This window comes from Notamacropus eugenii, chromosome 4 (assembly GCF_028372415.1).
Source record: "Notamacropus eugenii isolate mMacEug1 chromosome 4, mMacEug1.pri_v2, whole genome shotgun sequence".
NCBI lineage: Eukaryota > Metazoa > Chordata > Mammalia > Diprotodontia > Macropodidae > Notamacropus > Notamacropus eugenii.
Genome location: NC_092875.1, coordinates 175,859,320 through 175,882,725, shown reverse-complemented (window position 1 = coordinate 175,882,725; position 23,406 = coordinate 175,859,320). Strand labels below are relative to the sequence as shown.

Sequence of the window (23,406 nt, the reverse complement as noted above, 5' to 3'; positions counted from 1 at the left end):
TACCATCCTACTTATGGGGATGACCAAAAAAAAGGAAGTGGTCTGTGCTGTCGAGGGAATTTATGTCCATCAGGATCTGTTCTTTAAACAGAACAGAAGCAACAGTCATAATGTGAAGTAACCTGGAGTGAGATAGCAAAAGTCATGGAAGAGTATGGTGTGATAGCTGCTTGTATTTACCTCCTCTGCTCACCTTGATAGACCCTCTCTATGAAAATGAAACTCATCATCCTGGTCAACAGGTGCCATCGATCCGAGGTGGGATTAAAACATTTTGCAGAGACGGCTGCTCTAGAGCAGAATTTTACTATGTATTTCCTCCATTCAGACCCTGTCCCCATTAGAAACAGGTCCCCTTCCAGTGTGTTCCTGCCTAAGCCTGGAGCAAGACTGCATTTTGTTTTTCCTGTTCCTTCAGAAGGCAGTGCTGCTCCTTGGAAAACCTTCCAATTAGTCCCTAACAGTAAAACTATATTAAAGCCCATCCCTTCCAAAAGCAGTGCCTGCCCCCTTGCACTGACCCTCCAAGAGTTAAACATTAAAGGCAGTTCCTCATAAAATATTTATTCTAGCACTTGTGAATCTCTGCCAGCCTCCAGCATGATGCCTGGGATGGAATTTGCCTATTATCACTGGTCATGAATGAAGCAGGCTAGTTACAAAGTGATTGGTATGGAAAAGGGGGGGCTTCAAAGTCTTGCATTCTTTCTCAAAGGTCACCCCTAGAAACAAAACCTGTTCAGAAACAAAACACTGAGGAAGGCAGCTGTCCCTTCATCTTCTCCCTATCTACTATAGAACTGTAGGCTGTGGGGCTATGAGTCTACCTCTAAGTCATTGTTTTATTTTAAGGAAAAGTACCATCTTGGAGATACGAGGCCCTTTCTCTGAAGCTTGCTCTGCAAAATGGAATGAAATAAAAGGGAGGGAGGCCAGTTTAAAAAGAAAACTTTCTGGTACCTGGAGAATTCAATGTTCTTCTTTGGTTTCATGTACTATGTGGAAGGAAGAGTCTGTCAAAGAAGAAATAATGCCTAGTGTTTACACTTTAATGGGACCCAGGGACCAATTAACAACAACTAGTGCCACCAGGTAGAGTATTTCTACTCATAACAAGAGTGAAATCTCATATTAATGCTGCTTCCCATCCCACCTACCAAAACAAAAGACAGATGCTATGTCAACAATTTCTCCAGAGTTATTCTTTATTTCACACAATTCCTAAAACTGACCCATTTATCAAAAAAATAGCTGATGCCCCTCAATTCATGGATGGGGAGTGTGTACTTTTCTCCTTAGGTGAATCTGTGAGCAGGGAGAAGGCCTTCCACCTCAGCAAAGCAGGCACGTCAAAATCTGCCCTCCACACCCAGCACTTGCACTGCCCCTTCTTGGACAGACTGATGGATGTGTGTCACTTCTTCCTGGGTGAGGGTCTTCTCCATATGGCGGTAAGTAATTCGATAGCAATGGCTGACTCTCTGCGTTCTGGAAAACAGAAGGGCAGAACAGAGTGGTGAGTGGTGAGAAACTGAAAGCCCTGCTTCATCTCACGAAGCTCAACAGTACACAAGAATCAGATATTCTTTGGCCACATGTCTCAACCCAAGCAAAGGATTAAAGAAATTATCTTAAGTATCACGTTTAAAAAAAAAAAACCTTAATCTAGAATTACTACTAATATGTTTTGGGATGGAAAACTGTTATTTTAGGGTGGGGGAATTGAAAATTAAGTTATCTGGACAATTATTTCAATTCTTGGCTTTAATTTAGGGACTGAGGCTGAGACAAAGGAGTAAATTATCCTTTCTGGGACTGGGAATCAGGAGAACAATGGATAACTAGCTGTGTGCACTTCAGTCAAACATTCAGTGCCTCTGGGTCTCCATTTCTTCACCTGTAAAAGGGAGGGTCAGATCAGATGATCCCTTAGGTCCTCTCTAATTAGTGCGTTTTTTAATTTTTTGGAGTCTCAGGGATTTCTCTTAATTACAGAAGAGTCGAATTAGTCACATGGAATGTCGGTGCTGGGAAGGATCTACGGAAATTTCATTCAATCCTCTTATTTTACAGATGAGTAAACTAAGGCTCAGACCTGAAGTGACCTCAATAAAGTCATAAACACAGACAGAATGTAAAAATCTTGAATTTAAGTTCAGTCCCCTGCAAAGGCATATAAGTCAAGAGTCTGGCCATATCTCTGTGAGGGATCGCTTTCCTATTCCACTACCACTGAAGAAAGTAAAGAAGTCAAAGGAGACCCATGGCCGTACGTCCAGGACCAAGCATTAAATCATCACGAAGCAACAAAACTAAAACTGGAACTCTTAGTCCTGGAGATTCTATTATCTCCTGGCTTGCTGGACCAACCTTCTCTTAACAACAGGTATGAGCTGTAAGTCATACAAATACTTCACGGTGCTTCACACCTCATTGGCGCAAATGGTACACACCCTGCAGAGGCAGTCCCACGCACCCTGGGGAAGTCTAGGATTCCTTATCAACATGGATTCCCTGTAAGCTTCATTAATTTTGTTTTAATGGGTTCAAATTGGGTCTTCCTATCGTGTCCAGGAAGTAAGAGCAGTGGCCACTCACAGGCCCAATCCCAATACTGATCAGCATGGAAGTTTTAACATGCTCTGGTCTTCTCCAACCTATTTTTATTTATGTCTCCTTATAGTGCAGGTATCCCATTGGCTTTAGTTCAGAACTCCCAAACTTAAGCAATTTGCTATCCTTAGCCTCTCCCTTGGGGCAGCTAGATGGCTCAGTGGATAGTGTACTAGGCCTAGAGTCAGGAGGACCTCAGTTCAAATCTGGCCTCAGACATTAACTGTGACATTAACTGGGCAAGTCATTTAACCTCTGTTTGCTTTAATCCACTGGAGACAGAAATGGCAAAGCACTCTAGTACCTTTGCCAAGAAAACCCCATGGACAATGTGGTCCACAAGGTCACAAGGAGGAGGACACAGCTGAAGAAGTGAACAACAACAAACCTCCCCAGCAGCAGGGACAATAGGTATAAGCCACCAAACATTCTTTCATTAAACATTTAGTAAACACAACCTAGGGCAGCTAGGCGGAACAGTGGATAGAGCACCAGGCCTGGAATCAGAAAGATGTGAGTTCAAATACTGCCTCAGACATCTACTAGCTGTGTGACCCTGGACAAGTCACTTCATTCTGTTTGCCTCAGTTTCCTCATCTGTAAAACGAGCTGGAGAAGGAAATGGCAAACCACTCCAGTATCTCTGCCAAGAAAACCCCAAAGAGAGTTAGTAAGGGCTAGACACTACTGGAAACTACTAAATAACAACAACAGACAATCTACTGTAAACAGTAGATTGGAAAATAATAGTCCCTGACCCTCATAGAACTTAAGAGTCTAAGGGAGACAGAAGATACAAACAAACACATAATATTACAATGATAAGTATGATGTAAAAGTCTGAAGAAGATCATTACTGACAGAGCAGAGGGGTAGATCAATTAGTCAGTCAATAAGCATTTATTAAGTACCTACTATGTGCTGGGAACTATGCTAACTGCCTGGAAAGCTTTAATGGAGAAGGTTTCATTTGAGTAAGGCTTTAAAAGATGGTTAAGAATTCCCTGGGGGAAGGACAGGGAATGGCAGGAGCCAATGCACACAATCCAGAGAGTTCAGGGTGTGTTTAGTTCTAAAGTAAAAGGGTGTGGAGAGGAGACTGATGAGACAAGGGCTGGGTAGTTCCAGATTATGGAGTCACTGAATGCCAGGAAGAAGGATTGAGTTTTGCTCAGTTGGCCATGGGGAGTGACTGAAGATTTTTTGAGGAGAGAAAGATCTCTTTCTTCTAAAGATTTGAAAATATTTCATATACATATGAGATATGTTTCAGCCCAGGGCATTTACAATTGCTTCTAAAAATGAAACCTATACCAGCTTCAATCTGGCTCACAAAAACAATGGAAAAAGAATTTTAGCAAGTCACCAATTTCTCTGAGTCTCAATTTCCTTCTCTTTGTAAGCTCTGGAAGATATGCTTTAAGTTTTACAAAGGTCTTTGTAGGTAGCATTTCACTTGATTGTGTTTGTAGCATGAATATCTTCTTGAACTTGCTCCAAGCCCTTTAAAAAGGACTGTAAAAATGAAAACTATAAAGAGACATCAGGAGACTTCTATGAACTGATGCAATAAGCATCAACAGCAAAACAACATGCAGAATGACTGAAACAATGTAAATGGGGAAAAAACCCAGTAGAAGCAAAGACTGAAACTGACTATTATGAAATTATCATAATGGTTCCAAAGAAATTTTCTGCTCCCCTCCCCAAAGATAAAGAATAACGGGTATGGAACAGTACAGAATGTTGGACTTGGTTGATGTGTTGGGTGGGTTTGTGGAACTGGCTTATTTCCTCTCTTTTTTCCTTTTTATTAGAAAGGATGGAGGGGGCGGAGCCAAGATGGCGGAGTAGAAAGACGCACATACACATAGCTCCGAACCCACAACCCACAGAACAACTACAAAGAAGTAACTCACAGTGAATTCTGCACCCAGAGGCCACAGAACATTGGAGCAAGGGAGATTTCTGTTCTGGAGAGACCTGCAAACCTCTCGCAAAAGGTCCTTCGTGCTGCAGACTGGGCGCCGGGACTGGGAGCTGAGTACAGCCCTGCCGCAGCCGCGGCTCCGAGAGGAAAAGATTCGAGCAGGCTTCAGGGACGGGATCTCCAGTGGCCACGCGGGTCCCTCCACCCACAGGTGATGGGGGTCGGTGAAAGAGTCTCTTTGGCGGGTCGAGGGGGGAGTGGGGTGCCCCCATGGCTCGGGCCCCTTCGGGAGGCAGAAGCTGAGGGGCGGTGGCAGACCGGGGCTCCCCAAACAGGCAGGAGCCTGGATCCATTGTTGAAGGTCTGTGCATAAACTCCCTGAGGGAACTGAGCCTGAGAGGCGGCCCTGCCCCGACCTGAGCATCTGAACTTAATCTCACACTGAATAGCAGCCCTGCCCCCGCCAAAAGCCCTGAGGCTGGAAGCAGCATTTGAATCTCAGACCCCAAGCACTGGCTGGGCAGAGGTGGGTGTGAGGACAATATTCAGAGGTCAAGTCACTGGCTGGGAAAATGCCCAGAAAAGGGAAAAGAAATAAGACTATAGAAGGTTACTTTCTTGGTGAACAGGCATTTCCTCCCTTCCTTTCTGATGAGGAAGAACAATGCTTACCATCAGGCAAAGACACAGAAATCAAGGCTTCTGTGTCCCAGACCACCCAATGGGCTCAGACCATGGAAGAGCTCAAAAAGAATTTTGAAAATCAAGTTAGAGAGATGGAGGAAAAGCTGGGAAGAGAAATGAGAGACATGAAGTCAAAGCATGAACAGCAGATCAGCTCCCTGCTAAAGGAGACCCAAAAAAATGTTGAAGAAAAGAACACCTTGAAAACTAGCCTAACTCAATTGGCAAAAGAGGTTCAAAAAGCCAATGAGGAGAAGAATGCTTTCAAAAGCAGAATAGCCAAATGGAAAAGGAGATTCAAAAGCTCACTGAAGAAAACAGTTCTTTCAAAATTAGAATGGAACAGATGGAGGCTAAGGACTTTATGAGAAAGCAAGAAATCACAGAACAAAGCCAGAAGAATGGAAAAACGGAAGATAATGTGAAATATCTCATTGGAAAAACAACTGACCTGGAAAATAGATTCAGGAGAGACAATTCAAAAACTATGGGACTACCTGAAAGCCATGATCAAAAGAAGAGCCTAGACATCATCTTTCATGAAATTATCAAGGAAAACTGCCCTGAGATTCTAGAACCAGAGGGCAAAATAAGTATTCAGGGAATCCACCAATCACTGCCTGAAAGAGATCCAAAAAGAGAAACTCCTAGGAACATTGTGGCCAAATTCCAGAGTTCCCAGGTCAAGGAGAAAATATTGCAAGAAGCTAGAAAGAAACAATTCAAGTATTGTGGAAATACAATCAGGATAACACAAGATCTAGCAGCCTCTACATTAAGGGATCGAAGGGCATGGAATAGGATATTCCAGAAGTCAAAGGAACTAGGACTAAAACCAAGAATCACCTACCCAGCAAAACTGAGTATAATACTTCAGGGGAAAAATTGGTCTTTCAATGAAATAGAGGATTTTCAAGCATTCTTGATGAAAAGACCAGAGCTGAAAAGAAAATTTGACTTTCAAACACAAGAATGAAGAGAACCATGAAAAGGTGAACAGCAAAGAGAAGTCATAAGGGACTTACTAAAGCTGAACTGTTTACATTCCTACATGGAAAGACAATATTTGTAACTCTTGAAACATTTCAGTATCTGGGTACTGGGTGGGATTACACACACACACATGCACACACGCACACATACATAGAGACAGAGTGCACAGAGTGAATTGAAGAGGATGGGATCATATCTTAAAAAAATGAAATCAAGCAGTGAGAGAGAAAGATATTGGGAGGAGAAAGGGAGAAATGGAATGGGGCAAATTATCTCTCATAAAAGAGGCAAGCAAAAGACTCATTAGTGGAGGGATAAAGAGGGGAGGTGAGAGAAAAACATGAAGTCTACTCTCATCACATTCCACTAAAGGAAAGAATAAAATGCACACTCATTTTGGTATGAAAACCTATCTTACAATACAGGAAAGTGGGGGATAAGGGGATAAGCAGGGTGGGGGGGATGATAGAAGGGAGGGCATGGGGCAGAGAGTGCAATTTGAGGTCGACACTCATGGGGAGGGAGAGGATCAAAAGAGAATAGAAGTAATGGGGGACAGGATAGGATGGAGGGAAATATAGTTAGTCTTATACAACACAACTATTATGGAAATCATTTGCAAAACTACACAGATTTGGCCTATATTGAATTGCTTGCCTTCCAAAGGGAAGGGGTGGAGAGGGAGGGAGGTAAAGAAGTTGGAACTCAAAGTGTTAGGATCAACTGTCGAGTAATGTTCTTGCCACTAGGAAATAAGAAATACAGGTAAAGGGGTATAGAAAGCTATCTGGCCCTACAGGACAAAAGAGAAGATGGAGACAAGGGCAGAGAGGGATGATAGAAGAGAGAGCAGATTGGTCATAGGGGCAATTAGAATGCTTGGTGTTTGGGGGGGTGGGAGGGGATAAAAGGGGAGAAAATTTGTAACCCAAAATTTTGTGAAGATGAATGTTAAAAGTTAAATAAATTAATTAAAAAAAAAAAGAAAGGATGTCTCTGGGAGGAGAGATACACTGGGAAATGAGGAAGTGATATGAAAGTAAAAAACATCAATCCAACAATTCAAAGGAAAGCATAACCTATTAGCCTCTTGGGTATTGGATTTTACATAGGGTTTACATTAAGACACAGTCTCTGACTTCATGGAACACACTGGCTAGTCATAGTAAAAGAGAAACAGACAATTAAGTGTATTAGAAAGATAAGAACAAAGTGCTATTTGAAGTCCAAGGAGGATGGCCACTGATGGTGGGGAAGATCAGAGAGGGCTTACAATAGTCTCTGTTGGTTAGTTACTAATACAGATCAGTGCTAGATCACCATACCTCATATCTCTTTGCTTCCTTACCATGAAAAGTGGCAGCATTTCCCAAGCTGTTGAGAAATGAAAAAACATATTTCATATATGTATATACATATATATATGCATGTGTCTGTGTATATACACACACACACACACACACACACATATACACATACATACATACAATGTAGTCATAGTGAAAGCTTGACGTAATGATGGGCCAAGTCCTGGGAGCAACATCTGCAAGAACCATATTATACTCCCCTTCTTCTTGCCATGGCTGGAAGACCTTTGTGCCTGAGGATCTCTGGTGACATCCCTGTGGCACACCCCTTCTCTCCTTTGAAGGTATTGTTGGAGGGCCCTAGAGTCCTTCTCCTGTTGTCCTGGTCTCTAGTTCTGTGCTCTAGTGTGCTGCTAAGTCACATGGGGTTCTCTTCAATACGACAAGGAAAAGAATGAGCTGTTTTCTGCATCAATTGGCCCAGTCTTCTTATTAGCCTCTTTACTCCCAGCAGTGGACCCTGACAGCTACCTACCTACCTCACAGAATGGATGAGACAAATGGCCATCAAACAGGATGGTGGCTATAATGTACTTTGTGACTACAGAACCCTAATTAATGTAAACTGACTTCATCACACTTTAAAAGATCCCTGGGCCCAAATTCAACACTTAGTGACCAACAAACTGGTGATAGGCAAAACCTGTCCATGTCTAGGTCCTACCTGGAGGATGATCTGGCTTAGCAGGGTTTGCCTGCGTGTGTACTCCACTGGCATAAACGGTCTTGGAGAAGCCAGGATCACCCCCCTGCTGTGACAAGGCAGTATGGAGGGCTTTCATGGGAGCCATGGGAGCTGTTATCATTCTTATCATTTTGTCTCTGAGGTCCCAGCTTGGGGTCAGACCTCTGAGGTCCCATCTATGAATCTCCATTCTTTAGCTCTATGTTTCTTCAAGTACCATCCTGCTTCTCTAGATCCTAGGAGAAACAGGTCTGCATAGAAGAGAAGCCAGTGAGGAAGACAATGGTCTTCAGATACTTGCTCTTTCATTTCCCAGAAGTCCTAAAAAGTAATAAGGAAGAGAAAGAAGAAGTGCTATATATTTTCATCTACTTTTAAATAAAAGATTAAAGAAGGTATCAGTATTGAGCAGAGTCCTTTGCCACCTCCCTTTCTCTTTTCTGATCAACTACAGAGCAAAAACTGAGTACAAAATTCTTACTAAAAATAATGTTACTGTCAAATTGAAAATATATCAGATAATAGGGCTTAAAAGAGAATTTCTAAAGGACTTTAAGATAATTGAAGCCCATCAGAAGGAAGAGAGGAGGGAATAAGACTTTATTTGACATTTACTATGTGTCAGGTTACTATGTGCCAAGTGTTTCATGAAATGCTTTACAAAGATTATTTCATTTGATCTTGGATCTCCTACTGCATAGACACTCAATTCACCTAGGCAACTAAGTAAATCCTGAACTTAAAAACTTAAGTTACCTTAAGTCTTAAAAATTCTTAACTCAGGTACTGAGTCAAAAACTTAGCTCCTACTCCAGTCACACTGATTGATCTTTCCAACTGGGTTAGAAGCAGCTACTTCCTGATCTTGGGTTGGGACACAGATGGCTACTATGATTCCTAAAATAGATCATTTATGATCAACAATCACTACAGGCATCACCAATTCATGACAGAGGGCATTACTTAGCAGGCAAACATAAAAGGAAAGATGATATCCTAGGATGGGTTCAGTTCTCAAAGGAACTTTCACAGGAACAAAGGTTTTTCCAAACCTGCATTTATTTCCCCCTCCTGGATATAAGGCAGACAATCTCATCTAGAAGCTCCTGAACATTGCATCGTGGCATGCGTGAATACATGCAACTCATGATATCAGGGACAAAGTCAGAAGACCTGAATTCTAATATTAGCTTTGCTGAAGACTGCATTATTTTAAGTGAGGAGTTGGTACCAGCCTTCTAATTTGATTAGAGATTGGGAGGGAGAGGGGTTCAAGTCAAAAAAATGCTCCTTCATGCCAAGTCAAGACATGAGCTGGGCATTCCATGCCATAGGAGTTTCCAAAACAAGAGTCATATACTATCAGTACTGGAGGGGAAGAGTGATCAAAATAATAGAACTCCATCTTTCCCTCCAAAACTCACCCCCCTTCCAAACTTCCATATATAGTCAAGGATATACCATCTTCCCAGTTAACCAGGCTTGCAGCCTTATTATCATGTTTGATTGCATATTTTTACTCACTTTGTATAGACAATCAGTGTCAAGTAATGTGGTTTCCTTCTCTACAACATCTTTTCTATAATATGGCCCTTTGCCTTGACTTACTGAGCCAAAATCCTAGTTTGGGTCTTCATCACCCCTTGCCTGGACTTTTACAGTAGTCTTCTAATTTATCTCCTTGACTTGTCTTTCCCTACTCCAATCTATCCTTCACTTAGCTGTCAAAATGATTTTCCTAAAACATAGATCTGACCATATCACCTCCCTGCTCAATAAACTCCAGTGGCCCCCTATAACTCCTCGGATCAAATATAAATGCTTCTGTTTGGCACTTAAAGCCTTTCACAACTTGGACTCTTGCTGTCTTTCCAAAGGGAAGTCTTCAAGGCTGTGATCCTGCTTTCCAGTCTCTCTAGACAGACAGATAGATAGATAGATAGAGAGACAGATAGATATACACATACATACACATATACATACACACATATATGTGTATGTTTTAGAATATTCCATCCTACTCACTTCTGTTTCTCTGTAGGATCTTCTGTAGGATCAATCATACCTTCTGTAGATCTTTCCCAGTCCCTTCTCCCACCCTTATTAGTGCCTTTAATCTGAAATAATCTTAGATGTACAGTCACTTACATATTATCACCCCCATTAAAAAGGTGAGTGCCTTGAGAGGATTTTCACCTTTCTTTGTATCCCTAGCATTAATCATGGTAGCAGGCACCCAGTAAATACTTAATAAATGTACCATCTTTTGGTACAATACATTTTGGTTCAATACCATGTTCTTCAGGAGGTCTTTCCCATTTGTCCCAGCTTCTATTATCTAGGATTACCTTCCTTCTGTGCTGTACAATATACAAACCTGCTATCTCTTTCATTACAATCTAACTGCCTTCTAACTAAAGAAATTTGTCAAGTCAGTAGCAAGTATGAACTAGACTCATAGGATATGCAGGGAGGACAGCTACTCTTATACTCTCAAGGAAGTTATGATTTAACAGGAACCACAGACAGGAAAAGATATCAACATAAATGTACATCGGAGTGGGGACAATGAGTTCAGGGAGTGGGCAGAAAAAGGATCCCATAGGTAGGCCACAGAATGAGTATAATTCAAAGCTTAGACGAAGGTGAGCCTGCCACTACAATGCGGACGTGGAAATCTTTTCTCCATCAACACAGCTCTCCAAGAGAGCTGAGGGGTCCTTTCCTTTTCAGAACCATCCATTTTAGATGGAAGCCTCCAAAGCAAGGTCTTCAAGGCTGCAATTCTGCTCCCTGGCTTGGATTCTGGACCTCAGGGCAATCTGGCTGCAGCTGTAGCTGGTTCTGGCTGCAGGGGCTGCTTCCCAGAGGAGATGGTTGTTCCTTGGAGTCAGTCACAAGAAACCAAACCAGATGGTTCCTCTGACAGTTACTGTCTTAGGAAAGACATCTCAAATCCCATCTCCAGTGAGGGAAAGCCAGAGCCAGGGGGGGAGGGAGGGAGTTGCCAGAATCCAGCAGAGGCAAGCTTTTAGCCTTCAAACACTTCTCTCTTCAGGTCCTACTCGTCTGCCTGTCTGTAATGTAAGAGCTCCTTGGGGACCTGCATTTTGCAGGCGAGACATGCTTTTAAAAAATCAAATACTTGCGAAGTCCCCAGGGAAGCTTGAAAGCACCCACAGGTTCCTATTCCCTCCATCCCTGCTGCTTTTCTGGGCGCCTCAGGCTGAGCAATTTATGCCAAGCAACTCAGATGACATATTGCTTTCTTCTGGAGTAGGGGGTGGGGGATACTTGCTTACATCCATGGACAATATTGGTTGTTCTTAAACCCTAGGGATGGATGGAGAGTCTTTGGGGAAGTCATTGGTTTGAGAGAGATTTCTGGAAAAAATATTTTGCAGATGCCCAACAGAGGTAATAGTTACTCCAGGAAAGCTTTTGATCCTTATGTGCATATGTATCTCTGGGTTCTTACGGTTCCTCACTCACTTTACTGTATCTTCTTAACCTAATAATTCAACTTGCACGTATTAAGCAAATGCTTACATTATGGTGCTGGGGCTACAAAGACAAAAACAACACAGTTCCTGCCCTCAAGGTCTTGCATTCTATTGGGAGATAAATGCAAAATATATGCAAAGCAATTGGGTGAGGTGGGATTGGGGGAGCACAGAGAGGGGATGGGTCTAGTATGAAGGCCAGTTTGTTAAGAGTAGAATGAAGTTCCAGAGGGCTCACCCAGGAAGAATGTGAAAAGGAATAGGGTGGGGCTAACTATGGCTGTGAGGGAGCTGGGGTGCTGGCCAGAGAAGACAGATCCCATCTAGGTAGACTTTGATTAAATTATAGGGCTTCTGCAAGGCAAGAGATTGTCATGGCTTTTCAATGGTAGCATTCCCAAGACTGAGCAGATGTTATTAAAGGAAAGGTCAAGGATGATTATTATTCATGATAATTAATATTAATATTTATCCATAATTAATATCAATATGAATAAGTTATTGTACTAATAAAATATTTCAACTCTAATAAACATTTCTTTAGTTTTAAGGTATCCAAGGTATTGACATTATCTTTGATCTTTTATAGCTGGGGAAATGGAAATTTCCTAATTTCCGAGAAATTAGGTGACTTCCCCAGTTTCACAAGGCTATTAAACTTCTGGGGTAGCAGTCAAAGCTTGGCCAGGTTCTTATCCATCATATCATGCTGCCTTCTCAATGATGTCCTTCATGTGGTAGAAAGAATGGATAAAAGAGAAGAATTCAAAGTAAGGTGGAGAATGATGATTCAAATGTCCCTTTATGGTCACAAAGCATTTTTTACACATATTCTCTCGTTTTATTCTCCCAACAACTCTGTGAGAAAGTTGGGGCAAGGTAGGAATTACAATCCCTGCTTCACATCTTAGTAAGCAGGTATGGAGATGTTACTTGCCAAAATCATATAGTTTGGGAGGGGTAGAGACTTGAGCCTAGGCATTCTGTTCCTAAGTCCATTGCTTTTCTCACTATACTTCTCTTCAGTTTGGTTAGGCTGTTAACAAGGTTAGTCTGGTAAGAGGAATTGACCTCAGAAGGTCAGGGGTGACAGATGCACCAGAGGCAGTCCATCACTCAAGAGGGGTTAGGGCAGGTTATGTAGGCAGAATGATGGACAACAGCTTGACTGCCTCATTTACTGACTGGATCCCAAAGGACTCTAAGCAGAAGACTAGGAACCTGAAGCCTAAATGGGATGAACCAGTGCTACAATTATTTAGTCAGAAAGAGAAACACAGAACTCTGATCATTATGTAGTATAGAACAAATGCAAAGGCTCCAAAGGTTAGGGAAGATGAAATTAATGGGAATGCAAATTGGTGATGAACCAAGATACAAACACTACAGATTGGTGGAAGATTTTTTTTTTAAATAAAGGGCCTATGTATACAAGGGTCTTTCTTCCAAGTATTTATAAGGGAAAGCTTCTTGCCTGGATGGTCTACATTTTAAGGTAACAGAGCATATCAGAGAGAGAAATGAGATTTCTTGCCTACTCAGAAGAGGCTGGGCATACAACCACCAATGTAGCATCAAACAAGGGGACCTATTTTGTAATGTTCATCAAACCAGTCTCACTTTGTAAACAAGATACCATTTCAAAGTCTTGAGAGTACGGAAATGGTGACTTTCACAAGAAAGCAGGAACTGCCATACTCTGGGTGGGATTAGGTAGGGGCAATGGAGGTGATGATGATGATAAAGAATAAGAAGCTAGCATTTATATTGTGATTTAAGATTTGCAAAGAATTTAATACATGCACAGAGCTATGTATGTGTGCGTATATTGTCTCATTTGATCCTGACAAAAACCTTGAGAGGAAGGTATCATTACTATCTTCATTTTAGCGATGAGTAAATTGAGCTTGAGAGAGGTTGGCAGTCAATAAGCAGTCAATTAAGAATTTATTAAGTGCCTATTATACATTCCAGGTACTGTGCTAAGTGAGAGAATATTTTTAAAGTGATTAATAGGTGACATAATAGGTACTTGATAAATACTTTTTTTCTTTCTGTTTCTTCCCTCCCTTTTTTTTTTTTTTTGTTTCAACACAGGACTTTGTAGTTGACACTAGTTAACTACCTTAAGAAGACCATGAAAGCAAGATTATCCTCAGTAAGCAAAAGGAAATGATTTTATATAGAAAATAATGGAAACAATAACAAAATAGTTTAAAACTTCCTTCCTTCCTTCCTCCCTCCCTCCCTCCCTCTCTCCCTTCCTTCCTTCCTTTCTTCCTTCCTTCTTTTTTGTAGGGTTACAAAGAAAAGTAAAAGGCAGTCCCTGTGGCTTGTCCAGGGTCACATAGCTAATGAGTGGCTGAGACAGGATTTGAACTCATCTTCCAGACTCCCAGTTAAGCTCCCTAGCTACCCATACAAAGAGAGACACAGAGAGAATCAGCATTCCTAAACTCTTCACCTGCTTTACTTGAGGAAAAAATACTGATGGTATCAGGAGAGCAGTGCTTACTCTGAACTGATCACTATCATCATTACATCAGAATTGTCTGGCAAACTGTAGCTTGTGCCCAGCGCCAGTGGGGCATGACAAGAGAGGGAACAGCTTGGCTCCCTGGTCTTCAGGAGTTCAGCAGCTCATGGAGCAAAATGCCCATCAGCAGTAGTCTGGAGATTGTTGAGAGGTGGCTGCTGATACAGAGAAGTGCTCTAAAGATCATGGCAGACACTCTCTATTGCGTTTCCTCCCACTTACATTTGATCCTTAATATGTATTGGAGGAATGGATAATTAATTAGAAGCCTGGAGTTCACTGAATCATAGGATTTGGAGTTTAAAGGGAATCTCCAAGGTCTTCCAGTCTTTCTGCTTTGAGATAAACTTGGGTTTGAGTAAGCATAAATATGGGTTATATGCTTCCACATATACATTACCACCAAAGAAAGTCCAAACAAACTGGACAGTGTTATGCACATCACAGGCCCTCAAAAAAGGCTTGCTGAGTTTCATTACTTCTGACTTGGAATGCTTGTATATAAACATGTATGCTTATATAGAAAAATACATATATGCTTATAAATGCCTATATATAAAACTGCTAAATTAGAGAGCAAGAGATAATAAGTTCATCAGCTCAGTAAAAGGAGAGATCAATGTTTGTTGCAGCCATACAAAATATACAACAAAATATACAAAGATTAAGTGACACAAGTAAAACTTGGTCAAACAGAGTTTTCAGGGGGCAGGTTCAAGGATTCTATTAAGGGAAAGGATGACATCTGAGCCCCTAGCAGTCTCAATGTATCAATGGGTGAGACTTCAGTTAATTTTAAACATTCCATCCCTGAAACCATGAGAAATAACAGAAGCCTTCCTCTATAGTGTATCTTCCATCTGGCTTCAGGAGACAAATAATTGAAGATTATCCCATAGATCCTTTCTCAGTCCTTGTTATTCATGAATTTAAAAATTACCACAAAGCCTGATATGGTAATATGGTGCATGGATCTCTTTATTTCTCTGATAAACAGGCTAAGATGAGAAAATCATTTGAATCCTTTTCTTAGAGTCTAGTTAAATATGAAGGAGTTATTATTATATCCTCAAAACTAGAACTTGATCTAAAAAAATATTATTCAATTATGGTCATATTCAAATAGAAGAGAATCTCTGGAGCTCAATTAGGAAGTGAAATCATTATAAAAACAAGTTCATCTGGGTATGTATGTGTGTGCAAGCATGCACACAAACTCAGGTTAGGGAATGAATGAATGATGGATGAAAGGCCAAAGAAAAGGCAGCCCTTACCTCAAATCTTATTCTAATTTGGAATGTAGCAAGGATATAGATTATCTTCTTAACCAATTCAATTCTTGCCAATTAACCAGTATTTATTACTATGTGCCAAGCATTGTGCTAGATACCAAAGATATGAAGATAAGAGTGAAACAGTGTCTGGCCTCAGGGATCTTGCAACTTGGCCAGTTAGAGCTAGCTACAATTCTAACATGGGTTTCCCTAACTCCTCGCCAGAGGATCCAGTGGATTTCCTGAAGACCTTCTTGTTGTGCCAACATCTTAGATCATTACAATACTTTGGATGCCTGTCTGTCATTTTGCTCATAGTATCCCACAACTTCAGAGTTGAATGGGTCCACAGAGATCATCTACCAAAGTGAATCAGAGCAGTTCTTGCTATGTGACCAGTCTAGCTCGCCTGTATGTGTTTACAGTAATGTTTCTGCCATCACTCTGCAGGCTATTCACATGCACCATTATTAATCCATGTATACGGCTGTAGACATTATCCTTTATGGTGGGGGCCTCAGTGCAAGGTGTGACTCTATTTCTTAACAAAGATATCAGACTTTATATATTAAATGAGTATGGCTCATCCTAAAGAAGTCATCTTGGGAAACTTTAAACTGATTCCAATGACCTTATTATTGCTTCTGGATGTTCATGCAGTAAGGATCCTTTTTGTGCAAGGCAATATACTAAATGCTGGGAATGAAAACCTTGTTAAAACTCCAGCTTCTGACCTGACTTCAGAGACTGTAGCACATTTTTCTGAACATCATCAATGGTAGTATTCCTTTCCAGGCTATACACCTGACTCTCTAGACTTCCTTTACCCTGTCCCAGAAATCCCTTTACCTAGGAAATTCATTCTACCCCTGCATCACTTCTCACACTGGAAGTACTCTCCATCCTTGAAGCCTCTCCTGGTTTGCTGGTTCCTCCCAGAACCTTCATTTTAAGGAAAAGGCTCAGGTCAACTAGATCTTCACTTCTCTCCAAGCTGCACTCCTGAATCTCCAGACTTTCTTTCCCATGCTTCCAAGGTGGGAACCTTCATCTTTACCTACCCCCAACCCCCATCTTCCTTATGTATGCTATGTTCCTCTGTTAGGAAGTAAGTAAGGTCCTAGAGGGTGGGAACTTTCTTTCTGTTTGCATTTGTATTAGCAGTGCTCAACACAGTGAATGCTGGTTGACTTCACATGTTGACTAGCATATCTTCACGCTTAACAGGTGGATTTGATTTTAGGAAGTAATGAAATTTCATTCAAAGCTAAGTCTGGCGAGTACATTAAACTGATCAATGATGTCTGGGATAAGGAAATGACGTTGGACTTTAACCCAGTGAGCCTAGATTTGTGGTGTGGCTCCAAAGCTTGTTTTGAAGGCAATGCCACAAGGGGCCCAGCAAAGCTGTGAATAATGGTTAACTGTCAGAGCAAATGCATGGCCAACCCTGAGTCAGAATGAGATTGGGAGCAGCTCATATTTTTATAGAATTTTAAAGTTTGTAAAGCACTTTATATACACTCTCTCTATTCAATCCTCACGACAATCCTCTGAGGCAGATGTTATTATTATCTCCACTTTGTGGACTGGAGAAGAGTTTAAGTGACTTGTCCATTGTCACACACCTAATACGGAGGCCAGATTCAAATTTTAGGGCTTCCTAAATTTTAGGACTGACTCCAAGGTCAGTGTTCTACCCATTGTTCCATATTTGAAAGGAAACCACTCATTTTATGTTATATTTTAAGCACTCTGGTGCTTCATCCTAAATAAATGCATCCAACATCAATATTTTTCCAGTGATTCTATAAATCATAGAACACTACAACTTCCAAAGAAATTAAAACTGGGGGTCACCCAGAGGGCGACGGTAAAATACACAATAGTGTCCAGAGGCTGCAGCCCATCACCAAAGATGTATTGCAGACAAAAGGGACAGAAAAAGATATCGCCAAAGAAATATGTGACTGGAAAAGGAGGGGTATTTGTTATATAGCAAGACACAGGGATAAAAGAGGACAGTCATGTGATGCACTGGAGGCCCTGTAATGTTAAAACCCTGGGAACCAGAGACAAGATTTCAGGGATTCTGTGAACTTGGATGCAAAACAAATCTATATTTTTATTTAAGCATAACTGACTTAATTTGTCAGCCTATATTTTATTTTATGCATTAAAAATGTTATTCTGAGAAGGGGTCCATAGGTTTCAGCAGTCTGCCAAAGGGGATCCATGACCAAAAAAAAAAAAAAAAAAAAAAAGATGATAACCTCTGAAGATGATGTTTACAAGTTCTCCAGGCCACAGTATCGTATGAAATCTCCCTTCACTGGCTTGTCTTGAAGGGGCATTATTTTGGCACAGCTGCAGGGGATGTGGATGGTGAAAACTAAGTTATGTATAATGAGACTGCCATCTACTATATTAACTTAAATGGCACTTGGAATTCAGCAGATCACATATAGTTCATTAATCTCTGCAGTCTCTCCTTTATATGTTAATTAAATTGTTTTTAGGAACATGAGGTCAAATTATTGCATACTATTACACTTAAGAGTGTCCAGCAACTTTATGTGGGTTGAGCTAAAAGAAATGTGATTTTAATATGGAAAAATTTCAAGTAGGGGAGGATAGATAGCTAAAGCATTTAATAAAGTGCTTACCTTTATCAGGCACTGTGTTAAGTGCTGAGGATACAAACAAGTCAGCAAGACAAGAAATTACTTTCAAATGAAGAAAATGACACATACAGAGGAGCTGAAAAATGAGGAGTGGGAGGCAGGAAGGAAGGAGAGATATTTCTGCTGCTTTACGGTTAGAAGATGGTTGGGAAATGAATGGAGGTCAGGAGTTGGACAAGAGAAGGTAAAAGCTCACCTATCAAAGCCCAGGAGAGTTTCAGGGACAGGGTCCAAGTTTCTGGTGGGGAAGAAAGCTAGAGTGCAGATGGCCAAGAAGTGATGTCGAGGCCAGGTCTGCCAGGGTAGCTCCAGGGGCACAGTCCAAGTAAAGATAAAATGGAGGTGTGAGAGGAGGAGGGAAAAAAGAAGGAAGAGGAAAAAAAGGGAGAGGGTCAGGAATAAAGAGTAGGAAGAAGGGTTTCATTGAATATGTGAATGTGTCTGACATGAAGAGCTCTTTCTCTTTCCTGCTTCCTCTTAGAAAATACACTTGTCTATGATTTGGTGACTAAGTGCTAAGAGAGTCTCTTTAGAAAACAATTTCTTAAGCTAGAAAGTCCCCCACAACAAAATCCAGTAAAAAAAACCTGGAAGCTTTACAAGTTGTTTCAGTAAAAGTGCAATTAAATTGAACAAAATGTATTAAGTGCCTACTAGGTGCCTACTAGGTGCTAGGTGGTAGGGTGGATAGAGTGCTGGGCCTGGAGTCAGGAAGACCAGAGTTCAAATCTGTTCTCAGACACTTACCAGCTGTGGGACCCTGTTTGCCTCAGTTTCCTCATCTGTTGGCAAACCCCTCCTGTATCTAAAACCTCACCTGGGGTCATGAAGAATTGGACACAACTGAAAAACAACGGAGCAGCAACAACCAGGTGTAAGGCACTGAAGAGTTAGAAAGTGCTAACAAATGCTTACTGACTTAAGTCCAAGAACAATTTGGTATTTTTGTAGAATAATTTTTGTGTGCTTTTTAAAGAAAACAAGAGAATGGTTAAAAATGCAAATAGCTGGTGAGATCTGGCTATTTATAATTCCAGTTTGTCTCCTTCCTTCAAACACCTGATTTCATTCCAGCTCGGCCACTTGCTACCTACGTGACCTCAGCAAACTTTAAGCCTCAGTTTCTTTATCTATACAAATGAGGGGTTCATACTAGATTAACTTTAGGGTCCTCCCTGTAAGGTGATGACTAAATGAATACAATCACCTGCCAGCAACCTCTAAAAATGTGGAACGATGATGATTTTAAAACTTCTGAGAAGTCGTCAGTGAGAACGCACTGGGTTCATGGGATTTTTAGAGCTGGGAAAGGCTGTTAGTGATTATCATTTCATACTGATGGTCCAATTACATACTACCTTGCCTCTCTGCTTCTGAAAAGCCTAATTGCTTAAGCTGAGCTCTGAGAATTTCTAGCATTCACGAAAAGTGGGTGTGTATATTTCAAATTATTTCTCCAAGTGTGAAAGACTACCCAGCAGTGACTTTTGGTCACAAGTGTAATTTCCATAGAGAGAAACTAAGGCAAGGACCAATTTTGTCATACAGCTCTTAAGAGAATGGACAAACCGAATAAGAGAGTTGCTATCATGCTAAATATGCTTGGCTGGGCAGAGCTGTAATAGAAATAAAGGGAAGTGTTTCATTTGCTAACCAAACCATGTAGATGATAAATTCTGTTATTTTTGATTATCTGTACAGCTTATTAAAAAAAACCCAATCACTGACCTTTGCCTCTCATGTAGGTATCCCTGCATGAAAAAAGAATTTCATTTCATAAAATTCAGGCAAATGCCTAGGAAAAATGTTGTGGGAAAATATCTGTTTCTTACAAATAGGATTCTAGGCTCTGCAGTAGGAGGAAGGGATGAGTTGTAAATTTTAGGCCCCTCAGCAAAACCGTGGAGAGGGTGTCCTTGTGTCCTTTATTTACTACAAGCAGATCTCAGAGGAGAGGGGGGCTCTCATCCTTGGATGCCCTCTCCCCATCTTTATAATGGATAGCTGACATTGATGTCTATGGCTGGCATGGATGAAATTATGTTGGTGGCGCTAAATAAGAAATTATGCTAGTGGTGCTAAATAAGTGACTGGTTCATGATATACTGAATAAACTCACAAATTCCCCCACTATTTCCTAATAATGATGTCTCTGGCTTAGTGAGGCCTAGTGGTCTTGTGCTAGTGAGGAGCCAGGTGTCCATTCTTGGTTTTGTCCTTAACTGGCTTTTGTGGGTCCGTAGAAATCACGTAATCTTTCTGAGTCTCCACTTGCTCTCATGTAAAATGAAGGGAGGGAAAGAATATGGAGCTCAAAATTTAAACAAAAACTAATGTTAAAAATTTTTGTTTACATGTAATTGATAAAAAATTAAATGTAGAAAACCCCCCAAAATACAAATGCCTTCATTTTACAGTTTGGGAGAGACTGAACAAAATGCTGCAGATCTGCTAATTGGGTTTGGTAAGTTGCTGAGTCACTGTCATGGAAATGAGGTTTTCTTGAACAGATGATAAATCCTATGCTGCCAAGAATCCAGAACATTTTCCTTGAGATTGAAAAGGAGAACAGAAGTGTGCAAAGGCACACCATGGATTGACTTGGCTAACCAGCAACAATTAGAAAGTATCCACAACAGCCTGATTTTGCCCCATGTTATTTAATTAAAGGTATCTCACAATTCAGACACAGTAGGCAAGAAATCTATGCTGATTCTGTAGTGTGTGTGTGTGTGTGTGTGTGTGTGTGTGTGTGTGTGTGTCTGTGTCTGTGTTGCATGCACATCTCTGGTAGGGGAAGGTTAGGGAATATAGTGAGTTGCACTGAGGTGCTTGGCATGACATCTTCATATAAAGGGAGAATGGGGGAGGATCTGCAGGAATTCCTATTAATCACCCATCTTTCACCTCTCAGGACATTTTCACATTACAAGCAAGATATTAAACGAACCCAGCTCTTAATGGCTGAATCCAAATTACAAAACCACCACTGTGCCCATCATTCATCCTGGAGTAGCAAGTGAATGAAAAGCCCAGGGCAGAACTTTGTCTGAAGACTGTATTATCTTTCACCCACTGAAGGCTGATTAATAGAGGAAATGTCAAATTTATGGCATGCATGCAAAAAAAACATGCTTGATAGGGCAGTAGGGAAAGGAGACGGTGGGGAAGGAAGAGGAGGAGAAAGGAGAATCCTTTTAGAATGGCAGGAGAGATCTGGGCTCCAGGCCTTACTCAGTCATTTATGACTTCGTGTTTGTTAAGTCTAAAGGTGACTACAATTACCTAATAATGAATCCAAAGTCTCCTGTGTTGATTCATTTGTGTCCTCACTCAATAAACACACTGTGAGCTGAGTGTGCACAATACTGAGTTATTACAGACTGAGAAAGATGTGAAGTTTGAATAAGACTTAGTCCCTGCTTTTGTGAAGCAGTCAGACAGGGAAATCAAACACACATACACACACACGCACGCACACACATGCAAACATTCTTTACAATGAGAGGATCTGGGTTCAAGTTCACACTCAGCAATTTCTACCTCTGTAACTTTGGGGAAGTGACTTAACTTGTGGAGCCTTCCATTTATGTATCTGTAAAGTGAGGGGAGTGGATTAGAGGATTTCTAAGGTTCCTGCCCTAAATCTATGGTCCTGTTAAGGATAAATGTACCAGAGAGGCACCAATTATTTTGCTTCTGTTTTCTCTATCAAGAATAATGATTTTCAGGTTTCAAGGGAAAAAAACTGTTAAGAGGGAATTGGTAGGGGTAAATTCTCAGGCCAGGAAAAACCGGTACCCATAGTTAACTTGTATTTATAAAATATTTTAGGTTTACAAAGCAAAAGATAGGTCAGATGATGATCAATATCCCTCTTTTACACATGGGGAAGCTAGATGGCACAGAGAATAAAGCACTGAAGTCAGGAAGACTCATCTTCCTGAGTTCAAATCTGGCCTCAGACACTTACTATCTGTGTGACCCTGGGCAAGTCACTTTACTCTGCTTCAGTTTCCACATCTGTAAAATGAGATGGAGAAGGAAATGGCAAACCACTCCAGGATCTTTGCACCAAAAACAGCGACAACAACAACAAAAACCAACCCCAAAACAAAGAAACCCAAATGGGTTCACAAGGGGTTAGAAATGACTCAATAACAACTTTATACACAAGGAAACTGAGACTCAGAGAGATTTGGTCACTTGCCCACGATTACACAGTTATTAGGTGGCAGAGTGAAGTTTCGCACTCTTTTTATCACATAGAAGAACCTGTGATGTGACTGCTGAGGTACCATCAGTGGTCTCTGAAAGCTCATGGAGAACAGAAGAGGTACCACAGGACTGAAGATGGGCAAATGCAGTTCTGAGTTTCCAAAAAGGAAGGATGGTGGAGTGTTCAAACTACATGTCCTTGAGCTTGACTTTGACTTCTGGCAAAATTCTAGAATCTAATTCTAGAACCTACAATTAAGCTGATGGATTCTGAGCATTTAGACAGGGGAGGCAGCAGGAGTCCATCAAGGACAAGTCATGACAGACTAACTTCATTTCCCTGTGTGACAGGATTATAATACTGGCAGACCAGGGCAATACCGTAACAGCAAGGATGACAACAATATCAAACGGCAGCACGGTGCAGTGGATAGAGAGCTGGTGTCAGAGCCAGGAAAACCGGGTTCAAATCCTGCCTTTCATATATATTAGATGTCTGATTGTGGGCAATTCATTTATCCCCTCAGGGCTGTAAGGCAACTTTCTAAGAAAACAAGGTGCAAATTTCCACCAGTTTTGCTCCATTTAGGGAGCACCCTCAACTTTGAAATCCTTACATGGATGAAATCACAGATATAGTTCTTATTCCTAATGATAATAACAATAACTCACATTCTCTATTATTTTAAAGTTTGCAAAGCACTAATGCACTATCTGTCAGATTCTGGCAAACATTTCATATGCAATTCTTATGGACACAATAGAAAGATAAGAACCACATTTACAGTAGTGGTTGAATAACTAGACCCAAAGAATAATCAGGCATCAGTGGCTCAGTGTGAACTTGCAGGGAGGCGGGACTCTAGTGGAGCCTCCCAGGGGTCTGTCCATCTTTGATAGTGTGCTGTTCAATATAATT

At 41.0% G+C, this 23,406-nt stretch overlaps 1 protein-coding gene across 12 annotated transcripts in view; it reads right to left on the bottom strand.

The window, feature by feature from the left end:
• Window positions 1-1,187: 1,187 nt before the first annotated feature.
• Window positions 1,188-23,406, bottom strand: part of FARS2 (phenylalanyl-tRNA synthetase 2, mitochondrial) — a 643,321-nt gene continuing 621,102 nt past the window's right edge. For 7 of the 12 annotated variants that reach the window (XM_072603731.1, XM_072603724.1, XM_072603722.1 and 4 more), the window contains 2 exons: window positions 7,546-7,594; window positions 1,188-1,488 (listed from right to left, as the gene is read on the bottom strand). In XM_072603731.1, coding sequence (XP_072459832.1) covers window positions 1,333-1,488; window positions 7,546-7,594 — 205 coding nt within the window. In that variant the 3' untranslated portion in view covers window positions 1,188-1,332. The remainder of the gene's footprint in view (window positions 1,489-7,545; window positions 7,595-23,406) is intronic. The other 5 variants (XM_072603732.1, XM_072603728.1, XM_072603729.1 and 2 more) reach the window with 3 other exon arrangements.